The sequence below is a fragment of the Callithrix jacchus genome, chromosome 10 (genome assembly GCF_049354715.1).
Source record: "Callithrix jacchus isolate 240 chromosome 10, calJac240_pri, whole genome shotgun sequence".
In the NCBI taxonomy this organism is placed as follows: Eukaryota; Metazoa; Chordata; class Mammalia; order Primates; family Cebidae; genus Callithrix; species Callithrix jacchus.
The window spans coordinates 21,737,116-21,758,004 of record NC_133511.1 but is presented as its reverse complement, the minus strand read 5'-3'; the positions used below and the strand labels follow the sequence as shown (position 1 = coordinate 21,758,004).

Below are 20,889 nucleotides of genomic sequence, written 5' to 3'. Positions count from 1 at the left end.
ATGCTTAGGCCTCGCTGTTGTGCTCTCTGCTTCCAGAATCCTGATTTATCATTTGGAAATCTCTTCTATTTGAGTACTGAGGAGAAAAGCCTTCTAAATATAATGCATTACTTTCTGGCAGTCCATTGCTGATGGCACAATTGATTATGTTGCTTATCCTTAAGCTAAAGCATTTCTTAAAAGGTGATCATTTTTCTACCGTCTCTGTATAATACAGCTGACCCTTGAACAACATAGGAGTTAGGGACACCAACCCCCATAGAGTCGAAAATCCAAGGGTAATATAAGCACTAATAGCCCACTGTTGACTGGAAGCCTTACCAAACAGTTGATTGACATATCTTTTGTATGTTATATGTATTATATACTACATTCTTACAATAAAGTAAGCTAGAGATGAGAGAATGTTATTTAAAAAATCATAAAGAAGAGACAATATATTTACTATTCATTAAGTGGAAGTGGGTCATCACAAAGGTCTTTGTTCTCGTCATCTTCACATTGAGTAGGCTGAGGAGGGAGAGGAAGAGGAGGGGTTGGTCTTGCTGTCTCAGGGGTGGCAGAGGCAGAAGGAAATCTACTTGTAAGTGGACTCATGAAGTTCAAACCCATGTTGAAGAGTCACCTGTAAATGCCAAAAGCCCCAGTAAGTCACTCCCAACCTCTTCTGTATCAGATGAAGACATCCCTCAGAGGCACCTCTGACAATAAATTCAGTATGGACTGTTATTCTTTTTTTTTTTTTGAGACAGCATCTTACTTTATTTCCCAGGCCAGAGTGCAGTGGTGTGATCAGAGCTCACTGCAGCCTCCAACTCTTGGGCTCAGGGGATCCTCCCACTTCAGCCTCCCAGGTAGCCAGGACTACAGGTGTGTACCACCATTCCTGGCTAATTTTCTTTTTCCTTTTTTTTTTTTTTTTTGAGATACAGGGTTCTCATTTTGTTGCCCAGGCTGATCTTCAATTCTTAGGCTCAAGCAGTCGTCTCACCTTTGCCTCCCAAAGTGCTGAGATTACAGACATGAGCCACCACACCTGATAATATATTCCTTATCTTGCAAAGTCTTAAGGTTTAGTAAGTGAGAATACCATCCCCATAAACATAATTCATTTTGTTAACTTCATTCAGTGTCTCATCACACATTCTACCTATGATTTATCTTTTATAAGTTCTATTTTATTTTAAATTGACAAAAAATTGTATAAACTTATAGAACACAATGGAATGTGTTGACACCTATACATTGTGGAATGATCAAATCAGGCCAGTAAGCACACCCATCACTTCAGATATTTATGATATATCTTTAATCTCAATCACTTTCGTATCTCATGCTTCGGAATTATCCTGAAACTTAGATTTATATTGAAGGCTATGCTCAAGGTTGAAGATAGGTCTGTTTGGGCTGTTTGTGTCCTCTGAAGCCTGGGTCAAAGATTAGTCTTTTGCTCTGTTTCCTTCTCCCCTCCTTTAGACAGCTCTTTCTTTTGTTTTCACATAATACTTTGTTTAAACAACTAACATATCATAGTATATAATACTCAGTGTTGTTTATGTCTATTTCGTGACAGTTTTTTGAATTATTTAATTGGATGGACACCATGTCAACCATCCTTGTATTCCCAGGTTGAGTCATAATAGGTGCTCATTCAATAAGTGTGTGTTCACTTGAACAAAATTTTCTTTTGGTAAGCAATTTTTGATGGGTCTTTGATTTAGGAAATGTTAATCTCAAGTCACCTTCCTACCCTTTCATGTAAGTTCTGTAGAGGTTTATTTTAACATCTACAGATTTTTTTTTTTTTTGAGATGGAGTCTTGCTCTGTAACCCAGGCTGGAATGCAATGGTGTGATCTCAGCTCACTTCAATCTCAGCCTCCCAGGTTCAAGTGATTCCCCTGCCTCAGTCTCCCAAGTAGCTGAGACTACAAGTGTGTGCCACTATGCCTGGCTAAGTTTTTCTTTTTCATATTTTAGTAGAGACTGGGTTTTACCATGTTGGCCAGGATGGTCTCAATCTCCTGACCTTGTGATTCGCCTGCCTCGGCTTCCCAAAATGTTGGGATTACAGGCATGAGCCACTGCACCCAGCCAGCATCTACAGAATTTTTACCTTTCCATTACTTTTTGGGTGTTTTGTTTTTTTTTAATTTTAGAAGAACACATGCAATTTTCTTGTAACAAAGCAAAACTTACTGGGGAGAAATGCCCCTTGTTAAATGGCTGGGCCTTGATGTCCCCTTTTCCATATTGTCCATTGAGTGTAAATAAAACCATCATGGTCCTGAAGATGATGAATTCCTTTGCTTTGATGTTACTATGCTTCTACAGTTGTTGTAGCTTTCTATGGAGCTACATCTCTTAGTACAGTTTTTGAAGTTTTTTTTAACTAAGAAATACATTTTATGTTGATGTTGATAGTGATGGTAATGAGGGCAATTTATTTTGTTAGTATTCACCGTACAAATGGAATAGAGAATATTGCGTTACTTTTTTCATTTAATCAAAATTGAGAAGTCTGCAAGTTAAGTGATATGCTGTTATAGTATTAACTGTATCTCGCAATGTCTATTCCGTGTAAGAGTCATTGAATATGTTTATTCTTATGTTTTCTTTTAGATTCCTAGGAATGAAGTACATAAATTTCTATACCTGGGAAGATTTCAGTGCAATCCTGCCTAAAATGTTAATGTTACAATAGTTAATCATACATAGGTTTTCCCAATTGATTTTGTTTTGCCCTGTCAAATAATTTTTAATTTTCTTCTCCAATTTTCTCTTTTTTCCTATGTCTACTTCCAGTTTTAATCTACCAATAATATGGTTCATTGACAGTGTGTTGTGTTTTGTTCAATTTTAACTGTTATACAGAGGTTACATGTATATGTATATCTACCTATACATTATATATTATGTACATGCACATATTAAGCATATGAGAGGCACATTTATTCTATTCATTCATGTATTGAATAGTACTTTACTGCACATTTAGGCTAGGTGCTGTGGTAAATGGAGGATTGACATGATATATCATGCCCTCAGTGATCTTGAAATGTAGTGTGAAGAATAAAATAATTACAAAATAAATACCTCACAAATACAAATGCATTAACTGCAGTTCCAAAGTGCTGTAGTGAATCCAAGGAAGAGACTATTTCCAGTGTAGAATCAAAGTAGGCTTCATGGGAGAGATGTATTTTGAACTGGGGCTTGAAGAACAGGTAAAATTTTGGTGGACAGAGATGAGGAGGCAAAATATTCCTATAAAGAGAAAAGTGCAGACAAGGGGCTTGATTAGAGACAAATGGGATGTCTTCGAGAATGCAAATAGTCTATTTGAGCTGAGACATAGTTTGCAAATAGGTTTAGCAGAAGAAAAGGCTTTACAAGTAATCTGAAGTCAGTTCATGGAAGAAGTTGAATGCCATGTAAAGGTGTTTGGGCTTCTGCCAGGTAGCTATGGGGAGCATGTAGGTTGATTAACTGTCTACTTTAGATGATTAATTAGCTTATAAAGTGGGCAGGACAGGATGTGGAGAGACTAGTTAGGAACTTATTACCATAGACTCAGGTGATCTATGTGTCAGTCTGAAATAGAGTGTTGGCAGTGTGTGTAGAAAAGAGGGAATATTTGGCAGATCCTGTCTGTGCAATTGCATTTCAAGTAGATCAATAAGAATAAGAACAGTGAAGACTTGTTGAAGGTTGATTAGGTAAATTAATTTATTTTGCATTTAAACAATATGTGTTTGTGAATCTTTACAGAAGTAGTTGGCGGACCAGCAATGGCCACAAAAAAAAAAAAAAAAAAACTGATTACCGTGATCATAGTTTAGCAAAGAAAAACTTATAAAAGATCAAAAGATAGTAGATTGTGGGGTGCTAGTGAAAATCGTCATCAAAACAACTTCACAATTATTACTGACTAAATAAAGTACAGCTATAAGAGACTGATTGGGTGGGAGAATAAGTAGGAATTTTTGGTTTTAGGCCACAAGTAGACGTTGAATAAATTCAATAGAAGTGGAGGGTGGGATGTGTGGTAATTAAGAAGGGATTTCCTGAAGGTGAAGCAGCTGGGGATACTGATACTGAAGTTGAGGTTGTGGCTGTGTTTACTGATGACTAAAATGGAAAGGAGACAAATATCGTCAGCATTGATGAAGCCAGGGTAGAAGAAAAATCCTCAGTGTAGCAGCCAAGATGGGAAAAAGACCATAAAGTGAGATAGAATTAAGTTATTTGCTAAGTTGCTAATCTTTCAAGAATTCTTTTTATCATTTCAAATGCAAATATCATTATACTTATTCTCTTACTGACTCAAGGCGATGGCCAAGAAGTTCACAATCATTGGATGTGTTTATAGGTACAGTCAATCCTCATTATCCATAGATTCCATGTTGTGAGTTAGCCCACTCACTAAATAACATATGAAATCCCAAAATTAATACTTGGAGAGTTTCTGTAATCATTTGTGGACATGCGCAGAGCAGCGAAAAATTTGTGTCACCTGATGCCACTGTTCTTTCCATTTTTGTGCTTTCTGTTGATGATTTTGCTGTGACTCCCAAGTGTAATGTTGAAGTGCTGTCTAGAGTTTCTAAGCATAAGAAGCTTGTGATATGCTTGATGAAGAAAATATGTGGCTAATAAACTTCATTCAGGCATGAGTTACAGGACTTTTAGCTGTGAGTTCAATGTTAATGAATCAACAGTACATATTAAATAAGATGTCTTTAAACAGAAACACACATAAAACAATGTTGTGTATTGATCAGTTGACAAAAATGTGGCCAGAGGCTTTTAGGAAACGAACCCTGTATTTCCCCTAGGAGCAATGCTTTAGTGTTCGCTAATTCACTGTTCACAGCGACCATGTAGAACACAGCTATGGCGAATAAGAAGAATGGAGTACCCCTTGTTTGTTTTGGTTCATGGTAGCTGCCTTCATTGTTTGGATCCTCCTCACTCAAGTTGAAAACTAATACATCTTATTTAATGTTTTATTTTGAAGTAATTTTAGTCTTATAGACAAGGTGTGAAAATAGTAGTGTTTTCATATAGCCTTCATCTAGCTTCCCCTAAAGTTAACATCTTCGGAACCATAGTATCAAAGCCAGGAAGTTAATTTGGTTAGAATACTACTAACTAATGTACGGACTTCATTAGAATTGCTCAACTTTTCCCATTGGTATCCTTTTTCAGGTCCAGGATTCAATCCAAGATCCCACATTGCATGTAGTGTCATGTTTGCTCAGTGTCAGTCTGTGACAGTGTCTCAGCTTTTCTCTGGCTTACTACTGGTCAGTATCTTGTAGACCGTCCCTCGGTTTGGGTTTGTTTGGTGTTTCCTTGTGATGAGGTGTAGGTTATTCATTTTTGGCAGGAACACCACCCAAGCAACGATGTGCCCTTTTCAGCGCATCTTCTTAGGGTCGATCATGGCAAGATGTTGTCTCCTGGGTGATGTAAATTTTGATTACTTGGTTGAGGTTCTGTCTGTCACATTTTTCCACCATAAAGTTACCATTTTTCTCTTTGTAATTAATAAGTGGAAAATGACTCTTTAACACCAAAACCTTCTAGAATATTCTTAATCAATCAGTAGGCACATTATCAGTCGTCAGTTCTGTGCTTAGCATGGCAATAAGGCATAATTTAAAAATGGTATTTAGTTTATTATTTTTTATGCTATAGTACATAATAACTGTACATATTTGTGGGGTGCAAGCAATATTTTGGTACAAGCATGCAATGTGTATCACTGATCAGTCTGGGTAATTGGGATCTCTATCACCTCAAATATAGATATTTCTTTGCATTGGAAACATTCCAAATCTACTCTTCTAGTTACTTCAAAATATATAATAAATTATTGTTACTATAGTCACCCTATTATCGTACTGAGCACTAAGTCTTATTTCTTCTATCTAATTGTATTTTTGTACTCATTAATCAACCCCTCTTTATCCCTTCTCCCTACTCTCCTTCTCAGCCTCTGGTAACCATCATTGTACTCTCTACCTCATGAAATCATGAATCGGTATTCTTTTGTTCATTGGGAGCTGAGGGTCTAGTTGGGATAATAGAAATGGCATGCAGTAAATAATATTATATAAGAAAGAAACAGAAAATTAAATGTGCAAATGGTCTGACACAGAATATATGCCATAGAAGTGATCAGGGAAGGCTTTCTGTGGAAAGTGGAAATTCATGCTGGACATTGAAGGGTAGTTAGGATTTTTTCTGTAGAACTTCATAATTCAGTGAAATATATAGAGACCTCAGCTCCTTAAGGAATCATGCTAAAAGCCAGGGATATATAGATAAAAACCAGAATCTCTACTTTTAAAGAGCTCCCAGTCTAGTGAGAAAGATAGAGATGTCTGTCAGTGGAAAGCAAATATGATAAGTGTTATGTAGAGATGAGAGAGGAGAGGGCTTTACAGGTGTGGGGACCAATTTCATAGCTTAGAGATGAAAGGAAGATAGTCTTCAGGTTTTCTAGTCTAACTTTCTGTACTCCATGCCAAAAAAATACCCAATCTATACTTGAGGACTTCTAGTCATAAGAAGTTAATTTCTCAAGACATCACATTCCACTGCTTTATGTCTCTCACGGATAGAAAATAATATTTTTTCATTGAGTCAAAGTTTACTTACTCCAAACTTTCAACAGGGGGTTTAGTTTCTACCTCCTTAGCTACAGGGAAGAAAACTACTCAGATAGTCCTTCAAAGCACTGACATTGCGTCCTTTCTTGATGTCCCTTCTTTCAAGTTAAACATGAATAAATCTATATATTATATGTGTATCTCTTTATAAATCTATATCTATGCTATATGTATGATTTCTATATCCATCATAATTCTTCATGTATTTGTCAATTGTTACAGCAACCAGAATTGAAAATATTCTTGAGCTGGTCCATCAAGGAAGAACACCATATAGCTAACCCCTCCCTTGTTTTAGACAACATAATTCTATTAACTAAGCCTAAGTGTGTTTTGGCCATTTTGGAAGCAAAACTGTTGTCTTTGTTTTTTTGTTGTTGTTGTTTTTGCCAATCAGTTTGAGCTTATGAGGTTGCTCAGGTTAGCCTTGAACTGATGACCTCGCCTTCGCGAGTGCCATGACCTCCGGCGGGAGCCACTTTGGACCCATAACTGTTGTCTTTGTTTATCTTTTCCTTGTAAATAATCCATGCCTTCTCACCCTCATTTGATCTTCTCTCCTGAGAATTTTTTAGAATAATAATTATACAGGGGTTTTCCCCATCCACTTCGGTTGGAGATACCTAACATTCAAAATGTATTTATTTCTGTCACATTTTGTGCTCTTCATTTTGACCTCTTGTTGGAGTTCTCTTTGAACTTTGATCTTGTCATCTGGCATAGCTTTTGTTTCCCCCCATTTTCAATATCTGCAAATTTGATAAGAATGTAATCTATTTTCATCCAAGGCTTTAATAAAATAAACAAGACAGGGGGTCAAGAACAGAGCTCTTGGGCAAACCATGTAGGTCTGGTCATTTCACAGTATAAAAAACTCCCGCCTGTACTTTCATTCAGCCCCTGAGGGAACACTGGTGCAGGAAGAGTAGGATGTGCACACTGACAATGATACGCCTGACCTAACCGAAGCCCAATGTGGTATGTTGGCCAACAGCTTCAGATCAGGTTATACTTCAGGGAAGATAGGTCACATTATGTTATATCCAAGAAGGGTCATTACTGTGATGATGGCAAGTCTGTAATGTTTTCCTGCTTATGAGTTTTCTCATGTTCATGGGCTCATAAATATGAAATGATATAAGTTGCCAATGAAGATTTTGGGCTAGGGCATGATAAATTAAAAGCAAAATTTAAAACAAATGATTCTGTTAATGAAAGGTTAGGTGGACTGGAGAAGAAAGTAACCAGAGAGGGAGAAACTAGTCAGCAAACTGCTGGGGTTATCTGAGAGGTAAGAAGGCTAGGAGCTTAGACAAAGACAATAGTGAAAAGTGAAGAGATGAAAGACCATGTGGCACAAAAGAGCTATAGGACGTTTTCAGTAAAAATGGATTTGTGGAGGCTGTGCGAGAGGCAAATCTAAGATAACTCCCTGTGTGTTAAATCTGGAAGAAGGTGCAGTGGATGGCAACAAGGAAGCTGGTGAGTGGATCTTATTCAGGGCAGGGTTAGTTTTATTGTTTTTATGCTTGACTTAATGGTAATAAGAGTTAAACTAACTGGTTGATGAGAGTCTATGACTGAAGAGTTACCACCTGCTATATTCAAGTAGAAAATTAAATGACCTTGTGTGTGGCATGGCAGAACTGTAGGATCACAGTAGCTGTCAGCTCCATTTGGTTTTCTAGCACATAGGTGGATTATTATAAGATAATTCACTGATTGAACCAAGGATCACTTAACTTTGCAGATCCAGTTCAGATGTAAATAGCAAGTATGATTATACAATCTTGGAAATGGAGTTTGGCTAAATAAAGTATGTTCAAATAATAGAATGTGTCCTAGTCCTAGGAATATAATTTTGGATATCTTATTTCACCATCAGCAAATATTTTGTAAAAGCTATCTACCATTTAAATAGAATAGCCTTTCTACATTTTTTCCAAAGGATACTCAATTTATAGTCCTTCTACCCCCCATTCCCATACACACACCAAAAATGAGAGAATGAAAAGATATTAACTTGAAGCCCCATTAATCAGCCTTTAGAGAAGACCCTGTTATTAAGCTCTTGATCATCATCATCACCAGACATTCATTAAGCACCTCATTGTGTTTATGCAAAGTATAGACACATAGGCAAAACCCACATGGGCCTGCCCTCTCTGGGCACATAGACCCTTCCTACAAGAACTCGACAGAAAATAAGTAAAATGACTAAATAAAAGTGCTGAAATGAGCCCCTTTCAATTATATTACCAGTGCCTCAGCTCTCCTATTTTATTAAGGAATGGAATCTCCCATATAAGTAATTTTTATAAAAACAAGATCTTACCTACCAACCCATCACAACGACTTCTGCCTTTTCAGTCTCTACATATATTTTCTGCGCCTAATGCACTGGATGGCTACAGGTCACTGTTACAAACTGCCATTGTTGAATTTGGGGCCCTAAAAAGTCTTTGTCTACTTTTTGCCTTTCAGTCTATCTTCTGTATTGACCTGTTGGTTGCTTTTCTGCTCTTTTTGTGCCTGCTCCCAGCTGCTCTCTCAATTCACTTGCAGTTTGTTACTCCAAAACATCTTTGGGCCGGGGAAAAAGTTAACCAAGATTGTCATAAATTGTAAATGAAATGAGTCAGTTTCCAGTTCTGTGTGGGGATATAAAGAGAAAGGCATCACTATATTGTGGAGACTCTCAGATGCTACTTTAAGTGTTTAAAGTGTTTCATTTGCTCACTTCTGCATTCTAGGCTGGGCTCCGGGAAGTTGAGGTTGAAGCAATACTGACTTCTGGGTAAGGGAGGCATGTTGCCTTATTGCTCTTATTACACTATTGATGATTAGGTCACAAATTAATTTAGGGAAGGAAAGCAAGGTCTTATATCTGAAAAGTGGAGACTTTTCTATAATCAATCTGATAAGATAATAACTTAGGGTTGGGCATAGTGGCTCATGCCTATAATCCCAGTACTTTGCGAGTCTGAGGCGGGATTATCACTTGAGCCCAGGAGTTTGAGACCATTCTGGAAAACATAGTGAGACTCCCATTTCTACAAAAAAATAGAAAGAATTAGGCAGGCATGGTGGCATATGCCTAAAGGCTCAGCTACCTGGGAGGCTGAGACAAGAGGATGGCTTAAGCCCAAGAGGTTGAGGCTATAGTGAGCTGTGTTCGTGCCACTGTACTTCAGCCTGGGTGACAGAGTGAGACCCTGTCTCAAAAACAAAATTAGCTTAACATGACATTATGAAAATAAAGACACTCTACCCCTGTCTTGAGTGCCTTCTTCAAATATATACATGCACATACAATATTTTGCTAATTTCACCGGGGGCCACTTTCTTAAACCAGAGCCAAATGGTTTTCATTTCACTAACTGGGAATGCTGTCATATTCAGTGCTTCTGAAAGGGCTGTCTTCAGGAACTCCCAGCATGGTGCTCAGGAGAGCCGAGCACTGCAGAGGAAGCTAGGCACACCACTCTGGATAGAGACAGAAGAGGAAACAGTCACTTTGAAAATCACAACCTTTTTTTCTTTTTAGACAGAGTCTCGCTCTATCATCAGGCTGGAGTGAGTGCAGTGGCACGATCCCCGCTCACTGCAACTTCCATTTTCCGGTTTCAGGCAATTCTCCTGCCTCAGCCTCCCGAGTAGCTGGGACTACAGGCATGCACCAGGATGCCGGGCTAATTTTTTGTGCTTTTAGTAGAGATGGGGGTTTCACCATGTTGGCCAGGATGGTCTCACTCTCTTGACCTTGTGATCCTTTCACCTCAGCCTCCCAAAGTGCTGGGGAAAATCACAACTGTTATTACTGAAAGATTAAGACACGCCATGACTGGCTCACTGCTTCTGGTTTTGTGTTAAACTCCTGGGTGGTTATTTGTGAGTCCCCATATGTAGTCAGGTGGGCTTTTCATGTGTCCAGCAATATGTAGCTTTCTTTTCCTAATTTTCTATTTTTAAGTTGTTCTAGGTATGCTCATGTGGATACTCTCCTTTCTCCATGCCACATGCTATTTTAAAGAAAACATATAGTAAGATTTAAAATTTATGATAACTTCTAGATTGGCTATTTTGAAATGTTACAGAAATGGTTTGATTACAGCCCTATTAAAAAGTAGGCAAAGGATAAGCATGGATACTTTTCACAAGAAGACATTTATGTGGTCAACAAACATGAAAAAATGCTCAACATCACTGATCATTAGAGAAATGCAAATCAAAACCACAATGAGATACCATCTCATGCCAGTCAGAATGCTGATTATTAAAAAGTCAAGAAACAACAGATGCTAAGAAGGCTGTGGAGAAATAGAAACACTTTTACACTGTTGGTGGGAATGTAAATTAGTTCAACCATTGCGGAAGACAATGTGATGATTTCTCAAAGAACTGGAACCAGAAATACCATTTAACCCAGCAATCTCATTTCTGGGCATATACCCAAAGGAATGTAAATCATTCTATTATAAAGCTTCATGCATGCATATGGTCACTGTTCACAGTAGCAAAGACATGGAATCAACCCAAATGCCTGTCAATGATAGACTGGATAAAGAAAATTGGTACATACACCATGAAATACTATGCAGTCATAAAAAGGAACAGGATCATATCCTCTACTGGGACATGGCTGGACCTTGAAGCCATTATTGTCAGCAAACTAACACAGGAACAGAAAACCAAACACTGCATGTTCTCATTTATGAGAGGGAGCTGAACAGTGAGACCACACGAACACAGGGAGGGGAACAACACACACTGAAGCCTGTGAGGGCAGTGGGGGCAGGGTGAGGGCGAGCATCAGGATAAATAGCAAATACATGTGGGGCTTAATACCTAGGTGATGGATTGATGGGTGCAGCAAACCACTATGGCACATGTTTACCTATGTAACAAATCTTCATGTCCTGCACATATATCCCAGAAGTTAAACAAAATAAAATTGTTTTTAAAAAGAAGTGGTTTGATTAAAAGCAGCATTTAGATTACCTTTAGTAATGGCAGCAATAAGAAAATCTGCTCCACTTGAAAATTAAGATAGTGTTTGTATTTCCTTTTATTTGTCTTTAGTACATTTGTGCAGAGTGCCCGAGAACATAACATTTCCATTTTATACATGGTTAAACTAGAACCCAGGGAGGACCAAGGGCTCAATGTCATCCGGGGATATGGATAGCAACAGGCCAGGGCTGTCTAGAAGGAACAAGACTGGGAGTTTAATTAAGCAAGAGGGGTTTGGTGGCAGCAAATTAAAGTGCAAGTACAGAGGAGTAATTTACCGGAGAGGAAAAGTCTAAGCAAATAGACAGGGTTCCAGATTCTAAAGGCAGGTGATAAATGTGGATATATGAACAAGCAAAACTGAAAATCATCCTTAGGAATGGGAGATGTTATGCTGCATTTGCTGGCACAGGTGGCTCTAGGGCTTTAGGATTGTCATAGCCACAGACAGGGCCAAAGACAAATTCTGCTCCTCAGTGAGGCAAGAACACAGATACAAAGATTTGCTCATCATTGATCCTATTTAAGGGGTATGCTGAAACTGAACTTAATATTTCTAAGTTCATTGCACAATTATGAAGTGACTTGCAGTATTTGAAAAGCCTTTCTCTTATCTTGGAAAAATTGTTTCAAAAAAGATGAGTGCATTCAGTTCTTAAAAGGATCCTGATAACACCACAAAAAGAAAAAACTTTTGAGAAAGCTATTTTTCTTCCCAAGCAAATGGTTTTAAAATTACTTCTGCAAATGCTTGCATAATCAGTAGAGGGAATATAGAGTTATTAGGAAAACATAGCAAGTATTTCACAATACATAGAAGTACAATATGGTTCTCTAGGAAGAGACAAAGATGATATATTTATGTGAAAATTGAATTAAAGACAAATCTAGAAATTAATTAATCTCTTCCCCCAAGTAAATACCTTAAAAACACTTTCTAGAGCAGTATCAGTCAAAATCACATTGGGATATTGAGATGAACTTACTGCCACTGCAATGGTGATGGGGAAGGGGAGACATTACATTTACGGACTGGCTACTTTGTGTTTTGGGTTTTATTTACATTCCACATTTAAACTTCCCAACAACCTCATAATTGAGGAACTGTTATTTCCATTTTACAGATGAGGAAGCCATGGGTTGAGAAGTTAAGCAGCTTGCCCAACATTGCACAATTCTTCATAATGGTAGTGCCAGGATCCAGCACTGAACTTATTTTTCCAAAGACATAGCTCTTTCCACTATCACACATTGTCCCCTCTCCACCCTTAACTGGGAAGATTTTATTATATTTGAAGGAAATTGTGCATTGAACATAGTTTGGTAAGTATCTATTCACCAAGCTGAGATACAGATTTTGCCTCATGAATAGAAATAACAGTTGATTCCATTTATTTCATGACCAAGAAAGGGAAATTTGGCAAGATGTTTTGGTTGAATTCATATCCTTGCTCTTCTTGAACAGTTTCATCTGGCCAGGCGAGGTGGCTCACAACTGTTATCCCAGCACTTTGGGAGGTCGAGGCAGGTGGATCAAGAGGTCAGGATATTGAGACTGTCCTGGCCAACATTTTGAAACCCCATCTGTACTAAAGTACAAAACACTAGCCGGGAGTGGTGGCACACACCTGTAGTCTCAGCTGCTCAGGAGGCTGAGGCAGGGGAATCTCTTGAACTAGGGAGGTGGAGGTTGCAGTGAGCCGAGATCACACCACTGCCCTCCAGCCTGGGAACAGAGCAAGGCTCCATCTCAAAAAAAAAAAAAAAAAAAAAAGAGTTTCACCTTGGTCTCTCTAAAGCTTTTGGCTATAATAGCATTGATTAATACAAGATGGTTTGAGGACCCAAAGCCTAAATATATTTGACTCTTCTTTCATATTTTTTGTTATTGATTCATATTGACGAACATGGGTTTTTTTAAGTCCAATGTGCCATTCTTACTCATGCTTGTAAGCAGATCTCTCCTTTCTCTGACATAACATTAATGCAAATACTCTCATGTCCACATCTAACTTTTTATTATCTACAATAAGGGCCACCAAACTTTATCTGTGGTGGGCCAGAGAGTAATTATTTTAGGCTTGGCCGGCCACATGTTCTCTGTTTCAACTACTCAACTTGGCTATGAAAGTGAACAAAGCAATGATGGAGAAGAGCAAACAAACGAGCGTGACTGTGTTACAGTAAAACACAGAGCAGGCTGGATTTGGCTCAAGGATGTAGACTGCTCATCCCTAATCTAGAATATACACATTTGTTTACTAGCATAAACTAAAAATCCATATCCCTCTCTGGATTGTCATGAAGAGTTATTTTCTAGTATACAGTGGAAGATGGAGAAATTATAAAGCTTACGTGAGGTCTGAGATATAATTCATATGCAAAAACTGCATTTATTCAAAGTATACAGTTGATGAGTTTTAACAGCGCTTACATCCACATGACAACCACCAATCAAAATACAGAGCATCTTCATCATCTCCAAAAGTGTCCTTGAGATCCTTTGCAGTCCATCTCTGCCTCTGGCTCTGGCCCTAGGTAAGCACTGATCTGATTTTTGTCTCCATAAATTTGTACAAAGTTTCTATATAAATGGAGTGAAACAGTATGTACTCTTTTGTGTCTGGTTTCTTTCATTCAGAATACCAAGTTTGAGACTCATCCATGTTATTGCATGTGTAAGTAGTCTGTTCCTTTTTATCACTGAGTAATATTTTGTTGTAGTGTGGATGAATATATTGTGGGTTGTTTATCTATTCACCAGCTGATGGACATTGGGTTGTTTCCAGGTATTTTTTTAATATGCTATCAACATTTGTGTACAAGCCTTGCTGTGGATATATATTTTTATTTCTCTTTAGATAATTCTAGGAGTTAGAATGATTGGGTAATGTGTTGTATGTATGTTTAATTTTGTAGGAAACTGCTGGTTGTCCAAAGTTGTTTATCATTTTATGTTCTCATAAGAGCACATGTGAGTTCTAGTATCCTCAGTTTTCAGTTGTCAGTCTTCTTTATTTTAGCCATTGTAATAGGTATGCAATCATTTCTTATTGTGACTTTTTAATTTCCTGATGGCTAATGATTTTGAGGATCTTTTTATGTATGTATTGACCATTTGTGTGTCTTCTTTTGTGAAGTGTTTGTCTGAATCTTTTTCTTTTTTAGTATGCTATTTATCTTATTCTTGAGTTTTAAGAGAGCTTTAATATACCAAATATGTCTGTCATATTGTATGTATTGCAAATATTTTCTCTCAACTCCTTTTGTGTATTTTTATTTTTTTAGTGGTGACTTTCAAAGAGCAAAAGTTTTAAATTTTCAGCAAGTCCAATTTGTCAATTTTTTCTTATATTTCTGTTTTTGTATCTTATCTTTGTTATCTTTGCCTGTCTTCAAAGTTGTGACGATTTTCTTCTATGTATTTCTCTAAAGGATTTAGAACTTTAGCTTTTATGTAATGTTCATTATTTACTTAAATTAATTTTTGCGTATGGTATGAGGTAAGGGTCGGGATTAATTCTTTTCTAAATAGTCATTTAATTGTTCTAACACCATTTGTCAAAATGACTCCCCCCTACTCCCATTGGCACTTTTGTGGGGAAAAAAAATCAAATTAACCACATAAGTGTGGGTCTATGTTTTTCTCTGTTCTGTTACATTGATCTGTTTGTCTATTTTTTCTTAAACACCACAGTGTCTTTGTTATTATTCATATATAGTGAATCTTGCAATAAAGTAGTATAAATCCTCCATTCCTTTTGCATTACCTTGAAAATTCTGGAAACTTTGTATTTCCATGCAAATTTTAGAACTAACTTGTCTATTTCTGCAACAAGAAAAATACATGCTGAAATTTTGATTGGGATTGCTTTGAATTTATGGCTCAATTTGAGAAGAATTAACTTAATAATACTGGAGTCTTTCAGTCTATGAGCTGACATATCTCTGCATTTCTTCAGACCTGTTAAAACTTCCCCCAGCAATAGTTTGACATTTTCACTGCAAAGGTTTTATACATTTTATTAGTTTCCCAGGGCTGTTGTAACAAATTAGTACAATATGGGTTGTTTAAAAACAAGAGAAATTTATTCCTTAGTTTAAGAAACCAAAAGTCCAAAATCAAAATGTGGGCTGGGTTGATTCTTTCTGGAAGGTCTGAGGGAGAATCCATCCCATGTCTTTTTCCTAACTTCTGGGATTTCCAGCATTCCTTGACATTCCTCATCTTGTAGACACCTTACTACAATCTCTGCCTGTCTTTTCACATGTTCACATGAGCTTCTCCTTCTGTGTTTCAGTGTCTCCTTTTCTGTCTCTTATAAGGACAGTATCATTTGATTTAGAACCCATCCTTATTCAAACTAAGACCCTTAACTTAATTACATCTGCGAAAACCTTTTATTGCAAAAGAAAACAGGAAAAAGGATTACATTCTAAGGTTCCAGATAGACATATCTTTTAGGAGATTAGATGCAACCTACTACATTCATATTTTTGAAAATTTTTTCTAAGTATTTTATAATAAGTGGATTTTTAAAAAGTATTTTATTTCCCATTATTTGCTGCTAGTATTTAAAAATATAATTGACTTGTGTGTATTAATCCTGAATTTTGGTATTTTATTAAATGCAGTTATTAGCTGTGGTCATTGTTATGTAGATTCCTTTAAGATACTCTGGTTACATGAACATTATGCTGCTACAAATACAGAGAGTTTTACTTCATTTTCTATTTATGCTTTTTTCATTTTTCTTGCTTTATCACAATGACTAAGATAGCAAGAGCAATGCTGAATAGAAGTGGTAAGAGTAGGTGTCTTTGCTTTGTTCTCAATCTTAGGGAAAAATCATACTATAGTTCACTATTAAGTATGATGATGGCAATTTTTTAAATAGAATATCCTTTATCAGATTGAGAAAATTCCCCTGCTCCTAATATGCTAAGAGGTGAGCTTTTTATTTAAAAAATCATGAATAGGTGTTGAATTTTATCAAATAATTTTTATTCATGTATTTAAATAATGATACACTTTTCCTCATTTGTTTTACTGATATCATCAAGTATGTTGATTAATTTTTGAATAATCAAACCAAAATTACATTCCTGAAACAAACCCTAGTTGTTCGGGATGTGTTTTTCTTTTACCTTTTTTTTTTTTTTTTTTTTGGATACAGAGTTTTGTTCTGTCACCTAGGCTGGAGTGCAGTGGCACAATCTCCAACCTCCACTTCCCAGGTTCAAGAGATTCTCCTGCCTCAGCCTCCTGAGTAGCTGGGACTACAGGTGTGTGCCACCACGCCTGGGTCATTTTGGTATTTTTAGTAGAGACAGGGTTTCACCATGTTGGTCAGGCTGGTCTTGGACTCCTGACCTGGTGATCCGCCTGCCTTGACCTCCCAAAGTGCTGGGTTACAGGCGTGAGCCACCGTGCCCGGCCAGGACGTATTTTTTGTATGTTGTCAGATTTGATTAAAATTTTGTTGGCTGGGCGCGGTGGCTCAAGCCTGTAATCCCAGCACTTTGGGAGGCCGAGGCAGGTGGATCACGAGGTCAACCGATCGAGAACATCCTGGTCAACATGGTGAAACCCTGTCTCTACTAAAAATACAAAAAATTAGCTGGGCATGGTGGTGTGTGCCTGTAATCCCAGCTACTCAGGAGGCTGAGGCAGGAGAATTGCCTGAACCCAGGAGGCAGAGGTTGCGGTGAGCCAAGATTGCGCCATTGCACTCCAGCCTGGGTAACAAGAGCGAAACTCCATCTCAAAAAAAAAAAAAAAAAAAAATTTGTTAAGGATTTTCACCTTTAGGCTCATGCAGAATATTGGTTTGTAATTGTTATGTAATTTATTTGCCAGATTTGGTAAAATAATAAGTTGCCAAGTATTCCCTGTTCCTCTATTTTTTGAAGAATTTTATAAGACTAGTGTCATTTTTTTATTTGACCATTTTGATTCAAATCACCTGTGATACCATTTGGAGCTAAAACTTTTTCTGTGGAAAGGTTAAGATAATGAATTGAATTACTCTAATAAATACAGTGCTATTTATGTTTTCTGTTATATCTGTGTCAGTTTTAGTAAGTTGTATTTTTCAATGAATTTGTCCATTTTATCTAAGTTACTAACCTACTTATTTTTATATATCTAGCCTAGATATTTTCTCTTCTGTGAAATCTTGCCTGACACTTTCAACAAAAGTGATTTCTTATCCTTTGAGTCACTTCCTTAGTTGGATCATTGGTTCTCTCCATCTTCTGTTGAAGTTTGTTTACAAGTCTCTTCCTGTGCTAAATTAAGGGCCCAGGTCAGGCTTAATGGCTCACGCCTATAATCCTAGCACTTTGGGAGCCCATGGCAGGTGGATCACCTGAGGTCAGGAGTTCAAGACCAGCCTGGCCTACAGGGTGAAACATGTCTCTACTAACAATGCAAAAATCAGGTGTGGTGGCGGGTGCCTGTAATTCCAGCTACTCAGGAGGCTGAGGCAGGAGAACTGCTTAAATCTGGGAGGTGGAGGTTCCAGTGAGCCGAGATCACATCACTGCACTCCAGCCTGGGCAACAGAGCAAAAGTCTGTCTCAAAAAAAAAAATATTAAGGGCTCTGGAGTTCAATAATTGCACCTATACATCTTTGAGTCTTTGCCACCTCTTATGGTGCCTGGCACATAATTAGATTACCCCTTTTCCCAAATGTATAAATAACCAAGTTATTCCACTTAATATTGTTTAATGTATAGTGACAAAGCTTGTTTCTAGCTTTCTCAGTAGATTATGTCTTTTACAAAAATGGCATGTAGTGTTTATTGTTCATATTCCTTCTATATCTCACATTTATAATAAATTTAAAAAACTGTTAGATTGAATAGATTTGCCAGACAGTACAGAAAATTAGTATTTTACAAACTCAAAGAGGAGAGGCCAAGTAGAAATCTGAAAAGCATTCACCAATAAAGGGAGGAAAATAACATTGCAAAGTGCTTACTATGTGCCAGACCTTGTGATAAATTATTTATATTCCTTCCCTCATTAATCCCCAAAGTAATTTGGCAAAGAAGATATTATGGTCCCCATTTTATAAATAAAGAATCTGATGTTCAGTAAGATTAAGTACTCTGCCCAAGTTCACAGTTATTAAACAACAGATTCTGGTTTGAAATCTATATTGAATTATCCCATTATCCACATTCTTGATTTCAGTTTTACTTTCATCCATTCAGTTTTCCACAAGACATTTGATGGATTTTCCTATATTACCTTTAAATTTTGCTAGAGTAGAACACTCTGTGTTCCCTCTAATTGAATGTTCCTCATAAATTTAGGAAAGTTTCAAAGTTTTCTCTGGATACTTGTTCTGCCTCTAGCAAGAAATATACAGAAGTAGCAGAGAAGATCCAAACCAGACTTCACTGTCAGAACGGGCTGCATAACTCCCTCTTGTATTCCCACTGACATCACTACTAAAAATACAAAAAATTAGCTGGGCATGGTGGCACGTGCCTGTAATCCCAGCTACTCGGGAGGCTGAGGCAGGAGAATTGCCTGAACCCAGGAGACGGAGATTGCGGTGAGCCAAGATTGCACCATTGCACTCCAGCCTGGGTAACAAGAGCAAAACTCCGTCTCAAAAAAAAAAAAAAAAAAAATGGTATTGGCTTTAAAAATCCAGTACCATTATGGTTATGGTTAATGGGGAGCATCATGTTCCTGAGTTCCTACTCAAATAATATAAGGGAAATCAAGAGACCAAGGCTGTGATAACTCAAGCAATCTCCATGGCTTGGTGGTAAAGAAGAGAATCCCTCCTTACAGTTGATCTTACCTTTGTGTATGTCACATATTGGTCCTAATTAGAAAGGTCTATAGGCTAATCTGTGCAAGACACATTCCTTCTCATTACACCATGATACAGGCCATGGGAAATACCAGATTCAATCTTACAGACTCTCTGCTGCTACTAACTAAGAAGCTTCTACTTTTAGTGTCTTTTCTCTCTGAACACAAAAATACTCTGTACGTCACCCAGATTTGGGTTGCCGATAATTACCAGGCTTTTCCCAGTTAGAAATGTGACTCATGTTCCATTTTACCAATCATCTTAGGCAAAGAACTAGCAAGGAAAGACAAGATCAATGTTTTTCTGTAATTCCAGCCTATCAGTTGAAACAAGATGTTTCTGAACTCTTCCCAATGTGAAGAACAGAAAGTAATAGCATTTTGTTTATTTATTTATGTACAATACTGTGGTCAAGAACTTGCTGCTTCCCCAGGGAAATTGTTTGCAATGCATCACTGAGAAGAGGACTTCACAATTCACACTGATCACTCCCTGTGGTCTGCCATGGTGAGGGTGATACTTTCATGTTGTATAAGCACCAGACAAGAGAGCTGGATCAATTCTCTCTCTCGATATTCTAGTTTCTGTTGGAACAACTCCCTTAGGCATCAGCAGCTCTGGGTTCTTTCTAAAAAATAAAGTAAGTGCTCTTAGGTCTGTTCACAGTAAGAGACAAGAAGTCCAAAACGCATCCCTGCCTTTTACGCTTCAGAAATCAACATGGGGATCTTCCTCACTTTTAGGCAACGGATACAGCTTTGTTGTGGTCTGTGTGTCAGATTTCTTGAGAGGAGGACATTGTTGAGACTTATTAATTAGCAATGCTTATGCATGCAAACCTTGGTCAGATGATGTTGTATTTGGAGAGAAGAGAGAAGAGAACAGAACTGAATAAGTACATGACCCCTTGGAAGCTGTTTTCGGTTGAGGATTTTGGTGAGTAGCCACTTGAAATCAAGGGAAATTTGATGAATAGCAGGAGTTGGGAAGAAAGGAAGAGGAGGAAGGATACCACCACTTTTTTCTTCCAGTCTAATACTGTGCTTAGGCAAAGCATATTCCATATGAGATCTACCTTATAAAAACTTGCCAAATAAAGGGAATAGAAGTTAAATTTTGGACTTTCTTACATGGTAGCTTCAAATTGTGGTGACTTTGTTGCATTTCATCTGGATGCTATAGAGGGCCAGAAAATACATTTCTATGAGATCCTAGAATCTGAGCGTGTGCTTTACACAGGATGGACAGAACGAACCTCTGGCAGTTCCATTTATCCAGAGGCAAAAGCATGCCTGCCACCGGAGACCTCTTGGATTCTAACAAAGAACCTATGTTGCCTGAAGAATCAGTGCTTTCCT

General features: G+C 37.6%; 1 protein-coding gene and 1 long non-coding RNA gene across 17 annotated transcripts in view; both read left to right on the top strand.

The window, feature by feature from the left end:
• LOC108593745 (uncharacterized) overlaps positions 1 to 20,889 on the top strand; it is a 363,338-nt gene that overhangs the window by 315,904 nt on the left and 26,545 nt on the right. The window lies entirely within an intron of this gene.
• Positions 17,308 to 20,889, top strand: part of BLID (BH3-like motif containing, cell death inducer) — a 30,127-nt gene continuing 26,545 nt past the window's right edge. Inside the window, 2 exon segments of the mRNA XM_054241646.2 lie at positions 17,308 to 20,833; positions 20,836 to 20,889. Coding sequence (XP_054097621.1) covers positions 20,662 to 20,833; positions 20,836 to 20,889 — 226 coding nt within the window. The 5' untranslated portion in view covers positions 17,308 to 20,661.